The sequence below is a fragment of the Hemitrygon akajei genome, chromosome 7 (genome assembly GCF_048418815.1).
Source record: "Hemitrygon akajei chromosome 7, sHemAka1.3, whole genome shotgun sequence".
Lineage (NCBI taxonomy): Eukaryota > Metazoa > Chordata > Chondrichthyes > Myliobatiformes > Dasyatidae > Hemitrygon > Hemitrygon akajei.
In genome coordinates this window covers 70,825,006-70,837,610 of record NC_133130.1, presented here as the reverse complement: position 1 = coordinate 70,837,610, position 12,605 = coordinate 70,825,006, and the positions used below count along the sequence as shown (strand labels likewise).

The following is a 12,605-nucleotide window of genomic DNA, read 5'->3' as shown; positions in this document are numbered from 1 at the left end:
TCAGGTCACTACAAGACTGGAAGGATGTGGAAGCTTGGAAGAGGGTGGAGAAAAAAATTCACCACTATGTTCCTTGGATTATAGAATGCTAGCTGTAAGAAGTTGGAAAAATTCAGTTGAAATCTCTGGATCATCATCAGCTAAGGGGCACCAATAGAATACAAAAAATAATGTGAGGCAGAGATTGTCTTCCTGGATGAAAATGTCAAATATTAGAGAGCATTGATTTTAGTTGGGAGGGGAAAAGCTTAAAGAAGATTTACAAAGGAAGTTTTGTTTTCAACTCAGTCTGCAGTGGTTGCCCAGAATGCACTGCCAACGGAGGTAGCAGAGCAGATACAATAGCAACATTTGAGAGGCACTTAGTCAGGCATATGAACCTGGGGGCTGTCGACCAGTTGCAGGCAGATGGGATTAGTTTAAAACTGGCATCGTTGTCTGCACAGGCATGGTGGGCTGAAATATCTGTTTGTGTACTGTACTGTTTTATGTCCTATTATTGTGACAGAATGAGTAGCAAAAAGAAACATAGGGTTGGAGCATTTACGTTTTACATCTACTTAAAATGTAGGCTTGTACACAAAGCAATACTTTGAAGAAGCTAAAAAAAAAACAGGGCTACAAGAATGGCATAATTATTAGTGGATTCTGACTGTAGATTTGAAAATCAATGCTCGTGGTGTATTGAAATGGACATTCATAATGAGTTGCTCCTGAAGTTACAACTTGGAAAAAGTGGTGAAAGGAATGCATAAAGCATGTCAGCATCTCTCCGGGAGCTTGAAAATAGCTTCTTAAATTTCAGGGTTATTGGTTAGTTGATCAGTTCCTACAGCTGCCATAGCCCAAAACCATTCCTTTCTTTGTTGATTTTTTTGCCTCTAAAGATGCTCATTTAAACTTGTATTTTTGATCTGTCCAGTTATTTTGAAGTTTATAATTATACTGCATATTGTGATAATTTGCTACTTAAAAGTTCTGCACAAATACAAGATCTTTTTTTTAAAAAAATGATTTGTGCACCTCATTGATAAAGAGTTGCAGTCCTCTGCCTTAGATTTACCTCCTTTTCCCTGTCTACTGCCCTGACCCCAAACCTCCCCTCCCATCTCTAAGCTCCTCTTTTGTTTCGCTGTGCTAGCTCCTACCCATAATCTTTCCCATGGTTTTGCTCTCTTCCCCCACCCATTTTTCAATGGTCCATTCACCAACAGACTATATAAAGTGAATAATGCAATTTATTATCCCTTCTGTTTATAAAATCTATCGATAAATTACATGCTGTAAATCTTAAACATTGAGAATGGAGCTGCTTACTTTTATTTTCTTTCACTTGCTTTGTATTCTTCAGCATCTCACTTTTAGCCATTCATTTCTGAAGTCAGTGGTATGTCTTGCTAAAGTGGTTTGCTTGTCCTTATTGATGCAGGTGATTTGAACAATGTGCGGTTTTCTGCTTACCGAACTGCCATGAAGATCCGCCGACTGCAGAAAGCGCTCTGCTGTGAGTTGCCTTCATATTCTCTTGTCCTGTAATCTCCAGCTTTATTTGAGGATTCTTTGCATGCATTTTTACTTGCTTAACTTGATGGAATTGGTCAGAATTTTCAGCAACAGGGCAATTAGCTGGAATTATTTTGCTTTTTTGGTTCAAATTTTGTCCAATGGAATGTGCTTTGGTAGCAGTACAAGAGAAATACTACAGAGGGACGTGAGTGGGCAGGGTAACTAAAAGACTTTTTTATAAATTGTTCAGCTTAATGGAAATGGAGATCACCTCAGAAAACATGAGTTTAAAAATTAGCTTTGAATCAAGAGCAAAGAGCAAAATAATTGGATAAAATGGCAATAGAAAGAGAGCTCATTTGGCAGCTATTAACACTTTTCAGTATAAAGCTGTGTTCATACGTTGACAAGACCTAACTTATAGAGGTATATTTTACTGGGTAAATGCAAAAACATACCAAGAAATGGAAGTAGATAGGTTCAAGATGCCATTTTCTTGAAAATGAACGTGAAGCAATTCAGTCAACGTGTTGTGATTATTCACATTCAACCATGTGCCTGTTCCTTGTCTGAGATAGTTCAGCAGTGTTTTGTGGTCAAGGATGAATTCATTGTGTCACTTAAGCATAATATTCAAAAATGGCATTGATTTTTTATTCTTTTGACAGGGATTGGGGTAGTCATGGAAGGTTTTGAAAAGGAGGATAAAAAACTTTTGAAACTTGAGTTGTTGCTCGCCAACAATCAGTGCCATCAACTATGAGGGGACTAAGTTGAGCACAGTACTTTCTTGGGTGTCCTGGGTAGCAGAGCTTTGCTGATCCCTTCAAGTATGACATAAAAATTGCAGATTTTCAAAACAATAGTGTTGAGTGTATAGTGGGGTTTGTGATTGTATTCCAAGCAGTCTCCTGAATATTTAGTAGGAAGAAATTTCTGGACAAAATAAGTTATCAAATAAATGTGAAATATTTTAGGCATGAATTATTGCATAGCTCTTTCCTGGTAGCTGATCTGGTGTGATATTTGTATTAGCTCTGATAAATGAATATAATACATGTTAATTTAAATCTCTGCTTTTGGCGGTTAGATGGGCTAACTGTTCTATTATGAATAAAAGTAGACAGCGCAAGATGGAGCTTGTATTTCACTGTTTGAGGCAAAGCCCTGGGGCTACAGAACACAATGTAGGACATAGAACGGTACAGCACAGAACAGGCCCTTTGACCCACAATGTTGTTGTCGACCTCTTAACCTACTCCAAGATCAGACTAACCCTTTCTTCCCACAAAGTCCTCTGTTTTTCTTTTGTCCACGTGCTTATTTAAGTCTTCTAAATGTCCCCATTAAATCGGCTCCAATGTACCACTACCTCTTGCAATGTATTCCATGAACCTACTGCTCTGTGTACAAAAAAAACCTATCTCTGAAATCACCCTCCACCCCATAGTCCAATCACCTTAAAATTGTGCCTTCTCATATTGTCCATTGCCACCCTGGGGAAAAAAGGTGTTGGATATTTACACTATCTATGCCTCTTGTCATCTTTTATACCTCAATCAAGTCACCTCTCATCCTCTTTCACTGCAAAGCGAAAAGCCCTAGCTGACATTACCTTGTGGCTCTTGAACTCAATCCGCTGACTACTGAAGGCCAACACACCATACGCCTTCTTAAACACCTTATCAATTTGTGTGGCAGCTTTGAGGGGTCTACGGGTGTGGACTCCCAAGATCCTTCAGTTCCTCCACACTGCTTAGAATCTGCCATTGACACTGTATTCTTTCAATAGGTATATTTAATGTCAGAGAAATGTATACAATATACATCCTGAAATTCTTTTTCTTCACAAACATCCACAAAAACAGCTAAGTGCCCCAAAGAATAAATTGACAGTTAAAACGTTAGAACCCCAAAGCCTCCCCTCAGCTCCCCACCCCCCATCCCCACCAGCAAGCGTGCAGCAAGCATCAATAAAGACACAGACTTACAGTACCCCGAAGACTACTCATTCACCCGGTAATGTGACATACCACAGGCTCTTTCTCTCCCTAATAAAGGAAAAAGAGGGGAGACTTAATAAACAACTCGCTGATTTACGACGTTACAAGTCTGTTGCGATGCCTTTTCTGAGCTTGGCGCCCAGAGAGTTGGCACCAGAATGGCACAGCTCTCCGGGCAGCTAACCCGCTGCTCCCGATGTTCCACGTACTCGCATGACGCTTGAGTCGGGGGTACCAGCCTGGAATCAGCATGTCTCCAGAGCCATGAAAATCTGGAACCCTGAAGGTGGACTTGCTTTCCAGGCCACGTCCTCAGTATGTCGAATAGCAGCCAGTTGTGAGGCCCTGAGAGCGGGTTCCATTCCACAAAGAACCAAAGTCAGAGAGTAACTCCAGGTCACGGTCTTCAAAAGAACCATGAAAGGGTAAAAAAGATAGAAATAGAAGATGTATGCAAAGGTGTCGCCTTTCAGCGGCATCTTGACTTCGCTCCGTCTCCAGAAGTCAGAAACAGGCAAATGTGAAGAACAGGAGAATAAAAAAATGCCTAGAGTGAGGCTAGGACTGATCCAGGTTCAATTCAACCTTCCGAAGTGAATCACTCACATTTTTCCAGATTGAACTTCATTTGCAATTTCTCAGCCCTGTTATGCATCCTATCAATGTCCTGTTGTAACCTTGGGTATGTCTTGTCCAGTTCTGCGGACTTATCTATCTGAATGTTTTTCAAAGGTTCCAGCTCCTTCATTCTCAACATCGACATGTTCCAGCATGTCAGACTGTTTAATGCAGTCTCCCTTGCATCAAGATCCCTCTCACTGATGAATATGAGTGAAGAATACTCCTGTACCACCTCTGACTCCAGGCACGTGTTTCCGTTCTTATCCCAGAGCAGTCCTAGCCTCACCCTAAGCATTCTCCTATTCTCCTGTTCTTCACATTTGCCTCAGGGGTTCCTTAGCCCTGCTTGCCAGGGCCTTCTCATGCCTCTTTCTAGTTGTGCTGAGTCTCATCTTAGGTTCCTTCCTAGCTACGCTGAAATTATCAAGAGCCCTGTCTGATCTTTGTTTCCTAAACCTTAAGTATGCTTCCTTCTTCCTCTTGACTAGATGTCCCACTTCTCTAGTTAACTATGGTTCCTTCACATGACTGTCCTTTCCCTGCCTCAGTGGGGCAAATCTATCCAGAATCCCCATGCAAGTTCTCCCTAGACAACCTCCGTGTTTCCATTGTAGATTTCTCTGAGTTCATCTATTCTCAATTTACACTTCAAAGTTCCTACCTAATAGTATGATAATTCACTCACTCCAATTAAATACTTTCCCATCCTGTCTGCCCCTATTCCTGTGCAAGGCTATACTAAAGGTCAAGGAGTTGTGGTTGCTGTCTCCAAAATGCTCACCCACCAAGAGATCTTTCAGCTGACCGCATTCATTGCCTAGTTCTAGATCCAGTTTAGCCTCTCCTCAAGTTGGCATGCCTACATATTGTGTCAGGAATCCTTCCTTGGCACACCTAACAAATTCTGACTTGTCTGAACTTTTGCGTTAAAGAAATGCCAAATAGTATTAGGGGTGTTGAAGTCAGCTATGACAACAACCCTGTTATTTTTGTACCTTTCCAAAGTGTGCTGACTGATGATCTCCTCAGTGTCTCTGTTGCTATTGGGAGAGGGGTAGTCTTTAGAATACTGCCAAAAGTGTAACTGCTTGATCCCTGTTTCTGACGTCTGCCCACATTGACTCAGTAGATAATCCCTTCATGGCATCCTTCCTTATTGCAGCACCCTCTTTTATTGTGATGCCACTTCCCCACCTCTTTTACCTCCCAGTCCCTTGTGAAACAGCCAAACCCTGGAAGATCCAGCAGCCATTCCTGTCCCTGTGACAACCAAAGTGTTTCTAATGGCTATAATCTCATAATTCCATGTAGTGATCCATATGTTTATCACTCTTGTTCCTGTTACTTCTCACATTAAAATAGACACATTTCAGCCCATCCAGCCCTATCTCTATGCCCTATCCACTGCCTATCCTTCCTCATAGTCTCCCTACTTGTTGCATCTACCTTTACATCAACTGCTGCATCCTCTGACCTATTGTTCAGGTTCCCATACTCCTGCCAATCTAGTTTAAACCCTCCCCAACAGTTCTAGCAAACCTGCCTGCAAGGACATTGATCCCCCTTGAGTTTGAGTGTAACCTGTCCCTTTTGTATCAGTCATACCTTCCCCAGAAGAGATCTCAATTATCCATCAGTCTGAAACCTTGCTCCCTGAACCAAGTCTTTAGCCACACATTCATTTGCCATATCATCCTTCTCTTACCCCCGTTGCCCATGTCTCACATCAGGCTTAAAATAGATTCCAGAGTATTAATGGAGTCTGGGATCTCTCATCCACTGTTCTTATTGGCAAAGTTTGGAACACAAGAAGGTGCAGGAATATTAAAATATTTATTTGAAAATCTAGCAGATTATTTTTTTGGAATGCAATCTCATTTATGGTTAAAAGTAGTTTGCTTGAATAGTTTTTGAAGAGCTATTTACCCAAGAGATTTAAATGACAAAAAAACTGAGGCACCGTTTTGTAACTTGTATTTGGATCTTGAACTCGAATTATCAAGATTTGGCCAAACTAGCAACATTTTGGAAGAGTTTTCTGGTGTGGTATGGTGATGCACTAATAGTTTCCTGAGAAATTAGGGGAGAATGGCCAAGAAGGTAAGGAACCAGTGGCGAGAAAACTAGATTGATGTGAATGCTATTTTCCAAAAGATACCTTTCTACATTGCAGAAGAAAAAATGCGAATGCTAGGAACTTGAAATAAAACAAAGTGCTGTAAATAGCAGGCTGGGCTGCATCTGTAGAAAGAGAAACCACAGTGAGCACAACAGTTCTGAATTGTCTTACTGATTATTTCTTGCCAACTATCAGTGACAAAAATCACAGAGTTTTTGATACAAACATGCAACTGACACTATTTAAAAACTGTTTGCTCTAAGCCTGTGTAGTGTCTTCTGGCCATGCGGGTGCATGGAACTGATGCTAGTGAGTAACTGTTCCCCTGTTCCAATTAAGCGGCACAGTGTCCCAAGTAAATGAAGGGAATCCCAGCTATTTTCTTGATTAGTTTTTGTTCCTTAAGAATTGTCCCAAATATGCAGCTGCATTGATTAACCGATAGCCCAATTAACTGGAACCCACTGTACTTCCCCGAGGCACTGTATTCTTGTATTTTAAAAAATGTGTGAATTTTATTCAGATGGCTAATGTAGACTAAATTGTTAAATTCAGTTCAATTTCCTCTTTGCTTGCAGTGGATCTGTTGGAATTGAATACAGCACATCGCATCTTCGAACAACATAAATTAGTACAAAATGAGCAGCTTCTAAATGTGACTGAGGTGATCAACTGTTTAACAACCATTTACGATGGCTTGGAGCAAAATCACAAGGATTTAGTTAATGTGCCACTCTGTGTTGACATGTGCTTGAACTGGTTACTTAACGTCTTTGATACGTAAGTACTGCTTAATCTTTTGCTTTTATAATTTCAGTTGACTTCAAGTTAATTTAACTACCTGTTGGCTTTTGATTCATCCTTTACCAGTTAAGTAAGTTAGGCTGCTGTCAACTGAATAGAATTGGTGGTAATTCATTTTTTATAAGATATCATTTGGGTTAAAATGCAGACTAGTTAAGGTCTGTTTTAAATTAACTATCCAAATCCGTGAAACTCATCAACAAGGTATTTTCCACATGGTTTGTCATTGGAGGTCTTTGTAAGGATCAAAGCTATTCAGTCTTGCCACATCTAGCAAATAAGAACATCTGCATTCTCATCTCAGCTCATGAGTGCCAAAAATAAGTTTCATGCATTTGCAAAAATATTCACCTGAAGTGACAAGTGACATCATCTAAGTTATACACCACCTGGAATCTGGTCTTCAGCCAATTCATTGCAGCTGCTGTGCACAAAGAAATGGCCAACAGCATTTAATAAAGCAGATAAACTGGGTAACGTCCCAGTTGTAGTGCTGAAGAACTGAAGTACTCAGGAACCAGCTAAGTTGTTCCAATACAACTCCTACACTAGCATCTTAAGAGCTTAAGAGTTGCCCAGGTCTGTGTTGTTGCCAACACATGTCCAGTTACAGTCATTTCATTCTCTCAATCTTCAACAAAGTGATGGAAAGTGTTGCCATCTGTGTTAATGACCTCAGCCTAAACACTAATAAGCATTTAAAATGCTCGATTTGACTTTTGCCAAGGCCTCGTGACTCAAGTTTACATTGCTGCTTTGGACCAAATGTGTTCAAAAGAGCTGAATTCCGAAGGTGAGACAAGAGTTAATGCTACTGACACAAAAAAGCAAACCTTGAAGTGTTGCATCAAGGAATATTAATGAAATTGATTTAAATGGGAATTGGGATAATTACCAGCAAACTGGAACCACATAAGAATACATGCAGACTAATTTTCAAAAATAAGCCATGTTGGTCACCATTGGAGTTCTTCGGCGTTGTCCTCGGCCCAACTATCTTCAACTGCTTTTTATTGACCTTCAGGAAAAGGCATGGATACCGATGACTGCAATGGTCAGCTGCTTTTCAGATAAAAGAATTAATGCTGTACACAAGTTCTCAGCAAAGACCATTGCCAGCTTGAGAGAGTTAAGGCACCTCCCTTCATTTTCATTGACCAAAAATGAGACAGGTTACCTGAACCCTAACTAGATCAGTTACATTAATAAAACAAATAAGATTGCAGGTGTTAGAATCTGGAAGAAAAAAAACGTAAACCTTGAACTCAGAGGGTCAGGCAACATCTGTGGAGGTAATAAGTTTAATTTGATGCTTCATATCAAGACCCTGCATCAGTCTGAGAAGCAAGAGTCAAGATTTCCAGTGTGGCCGAGGGGCAGGAGTGTATGATAGAGACAGTTAGATGATAGGGGAACCAGATGGAGAAGGGATGATGTTCCAGTTGAACCAAGTACATAGAGAGGGAGAAGGCAGAACTGAACAAAAGGAGAAGAAAACTAAACTGAGAGATGAGTGTGTGTTTTAGGAGAGCACTGGAGGGGGGTGATGGTCGGGTTACCTGAAATTGGAAAATTAAATTTTCAAACCTTTGGGTCAAAAGATATTATTCCAATTTGAATTTGTCCATTCCATAGCATCAGAGAAGGCCAAGGGCAGACAGATTGGTATGGTGATTTAGAAAAGTGAGGAGTCATCTGACAGAAACAAATTGTGAGTGTGTTCAATGGGCAAATGCTAAAAAGACATTTCCCCTCTTGGAGGATTGCAAAATTTCAGAATTGGGTGGAGATGAGGAAGATTTCTTCTGTGGGCTGTTATCTTTGGAGTACTCTAGTAAGCTGTGAAGGCAGAAGAATTAATGATACTGAGGTCTGATATAGATGGTGGTTTGACTGAAGGAGAGTCGAGGGTTATGGTAAAAGGGTAGGAAGCCAGATTCAGCCATATTACTGAATAATGGTGCAAACTGAATGACTCAGTGGCCTGCTTTTCCTGTTTCTTGTGTTCTTAGCACATATTTTTTGGCAAACCAGCCTTTTTGGTTGGCACACATTTCAGCATTTGGCCACTTGGTTTTTCAGGCTTATTCTGCCATTGATCAAAATGAAGCTGATCTTCTACCTGAACATTGTTTTCCTTTCCCACCCCCGTATCCACAATTTCCTTCTTATTTAGACGTTTATCCATCCCTGTTTTGAAACAAATTTAATAACTCAACTGCTCTTTGGATAGAAACTTCCAAAGATTCACCAACACCTATTAAGTCCAAAACAAGTTGCATCTTATTCTGAGATTGACCTCTAACCCTAATGCATCCATCCTTTCAAACCTTCAATGATTTTTTTTTTACAAGTTTCATAAGCTGATCTCTCATTCTTATAAACTCTTGTGAATGTGGGCTTGGTCTCGTCAATTCCTCCTCGTATAGCAAACCTTCCATCCTTGGAATCAGCATAGTGAATCTTTGTTGAACTCCCTTTATAACAAGGGTATCCTTCCTAGATAAGGAGACCAAAACTCTGTGTTAAACAAGAACCAGCACAATAGCAGTAAGACATACTGCACTTGATTTCAAATCTTGTCAAAAATCAAGGCTGCCATTTATCTCCCCTGCCATTTCCTGCATCAGCATTTAGTTTTCAGTGACTTGTCTAAAAGCACATGTATTTCCTTTTCTAAACGTATATTGCCCATTTCTCAATTTTTTAAAAAGCTGCTCTGATTTTCAGTTTTGTATGTTTAAAAAAAAAAGTGGATGACATTACATTTTTCCAATTTATGTCCCATCTGCCACATTCTTGTCCATTCATTCTGCTCGTCTGTTTCACCTTGAAATATTTTGTACATCATTAGAATTCAAAACAGGGTAATCGGTCCCCCTGAATATGTTTAATCCTGACACCAGGCTCTTTTCAATAACTGCAGAGATTTCCCTGTATCGCTACCCTTTACTGCTGGAATGCTGTGTCTCATTCATCCTCACTGGTCTCCTGTACCACAATGCCGTTAATGGGGATTATATATCCTTCAATATAAGATTACCTTTTGTGGAAGGTAATCCCAAACTTGTCCAACTCTTTGGAAACAGAAGTAATTCTTATCTTTCTTTCTATAAAGCTTTGACTTTTAGGAATGCCTCTTTGTTCTAGATTATTTAAGCGGGGGAAAGAGTTTCCCCTTAATTAATTTCATAGGATCGTAAGACATAGAAGTCGAATGAGGCCATTCAGCTTATTGAGTCTGCTTCGTCTTTCAATCATGGCTGATCTGTTTTCCGTCTCAACCAATTCTCCTGCCTTTTCCCTGTAACCTTGGTACTAAGCAAGAACCTAGCAATCACCACTTTAAAAATACCCAATGACTTGGCCTCCACAGTTGTCTGTGGCAGTGAATTTCACAGATTCCTCCTCCTAAATGCCTTATAATCTTCAAAATTCTAGAAAATGTAAGCCTGATTTTCGGTAAGTTAACTATAGAGACCTAACATCCCTCTGATAAATCTGACCTATATTTCCTGCTGGACCCATATACTTACTCTGTAATGTGTAATTGATGGTGCTGCCCACTTCCCCATTTAATGGACAGCTTCAATATTTGAAGAATAGCAAATGAAAGTGAATTCTGCAATTATCAACAAATGTATTCACTTCTGTCCTTGCAGTAGAAGCAGTGTCATTGGTGAAGTAGCTAAGGATGATTAGGCTTCTTTAATTGACTGCTCTTCTGAGCTTTCACCAAAGTCCTGGTGCCTTACATCAGCTCGCACAATGGTACTAGTTTATTCTGTGAAATGTGTAAGACTTGGGGCCACGCTTGGTTTCTCTTTCTCGCGTCTCCTCATGCTTTTGCTCTCAATGTTTTGCTTTTCTCAGATATTGTCAGGGAAATTAATTAATTCTAACTGTGTTCCCCTTTCCCAGTTAGAAAATCACATTAGGGTAAAAGGAAATTAGGGATATAAAATTAATGAATAGATCTCCTTTTATTTTCTTCTTCTATATTATGAGGGGTAATTGATAAGTTTGTGGCCCAAGGTAGAAGGAGTCAATTTTAGAAAACCTAGCACACTTATTTTTCAAAATAGTCCCCTCCTACATGTGCACACTTAGTCCAGCGGTCGTGGAGCATACGGATCCCTTCTTTGTAGAAGTGGTCCACAGCAGGGGTGATTGATAAGTTCGTGACCTAAGGTAGAAGGAGATGAGTTATTAACTTCAAACTTTCTGCATTATCCCTCAGAGTTGAACTGCACCTGCATGTAACAAGAGCGTCTTGGACCTCCAGGTGGTCCACAGCAGGGGAGATTGATAAGTTCGTGGCCTAATGTAGAAGGAGATGAGTTATACTGCTCTCGTTACATGCACATGCAGTTCAACTTTTTGAGTGAAAATACATAAAGTTTTAAGTTAATAACTCATCTTCTACCTGAGGTCATGATCTTATCAATCACCCCATGCTGTGGACCACTACTGGAGGTCCAAGACGCCAGCTTCTACAAAGAAGGGATCCGTATGCTCCACGGCCGCTGGACTAAGTGTGTACATGTTGGAAAAATAAATGTGCTAGGTTTTCTAAAATTGACTCCTTCTACCTTAGGCCACAAACTTATCAGTCACCCCTCATATGTATTGCATTGAATTGCTGCTGCTAAGTTAACAAATTTCATGACACATGCTTGTGATAATAAATCTGATTCTGATTCCTTGTTTGATTTAGGATTGATTAAGAATCAACCAAGTTGGAGAAATTGTTTTGATTTCTGTGACCTTATTTCTGGGGGTTATTGAATTGAATTCAGTTTATTGTAATTTAGAAACCACAACTGCAATGCAGTTAAAAAATGAAACAACTTTCCTCCAGAATGATATCACAAAAGCACACGACAAAACAGACTACACCAGAAAATCCACATAATGTTTGGCAATCCCCAAATCCAGAGTCCGGAGAGGCTGCTGCAAATTAATATCGCGCTACCATCTTAGCGCGTTTCCCAGAAAGGAGCTCCAAATCCACCAGACAAAACAAGGCTACCCAGACACACCAAGTCAGGAGACCAACCTTACCAGTCAACAAACCAAAAAGTAAAGCTACAAGACCTACACAAAACCACATAGTTACATATAGTTATAGTTCACATATAGTTACAACAGTGCAAACAATACCATAATTGATTTTAAAAAACAGACCATGGGCACAGTAAAAATAGTCCAAAGATGTTAAAAGACTACCGTAGATTCCGGACTACAGAGCGCACCTGATTAAAAGCCGCTGGCTCTAATTTTAGAAAGAAAATCAATTTTTTACTTGTACAGGCCGCACCGGATTTTCGGCCGCAGGTGTCCCACGTTGTAATATGAGATATTTACACAGAAAGATATTACACGTGAGGATTTTTTAACTTTTAATTAAATCCATATGGTAACATAAACAAATACATATTGCAAATGCTTTTTTTCGAACCGTGCCTGTAACGCGGCTACTTTTAAATATACGTTGCGTATACTTTCTTACTGAACAACATTCCAATATCTCCTAACGACTGGTAAAAAAT

General features: G+C 39.9%; 1 protein-coding gene across 5 annotated transcripts in view; it reads left to right on the top strand.

Annotated features, from left to right (window-relative positions):
- LOC140730544 (utrophin-like) overlaps positions 1 to 12,605 on the top strand; it is a 460,763-nt gene that overhangs the window by 360,951 nt on the left and 87,207 nt on the right. For all 5 annotated transcript variants that reach the window (XM_073051151.1, XM_073051153.1, XM_073051152.1 and 2 more), the window contains 2 exons: positions 1,430 to 1,504; positions 6,828 to 7,029. In XM_073051151.1, coding sequence (XP_072907252.1) covers positions 1,430 to 1,504; positions 6,828 to 7,029 — 277 coding nt within the window. The remainder of the gene's footprint in view (positions 1 to 1,429; positions 1,505 to 6,827; positions 7,030 to 12,605) is intronic.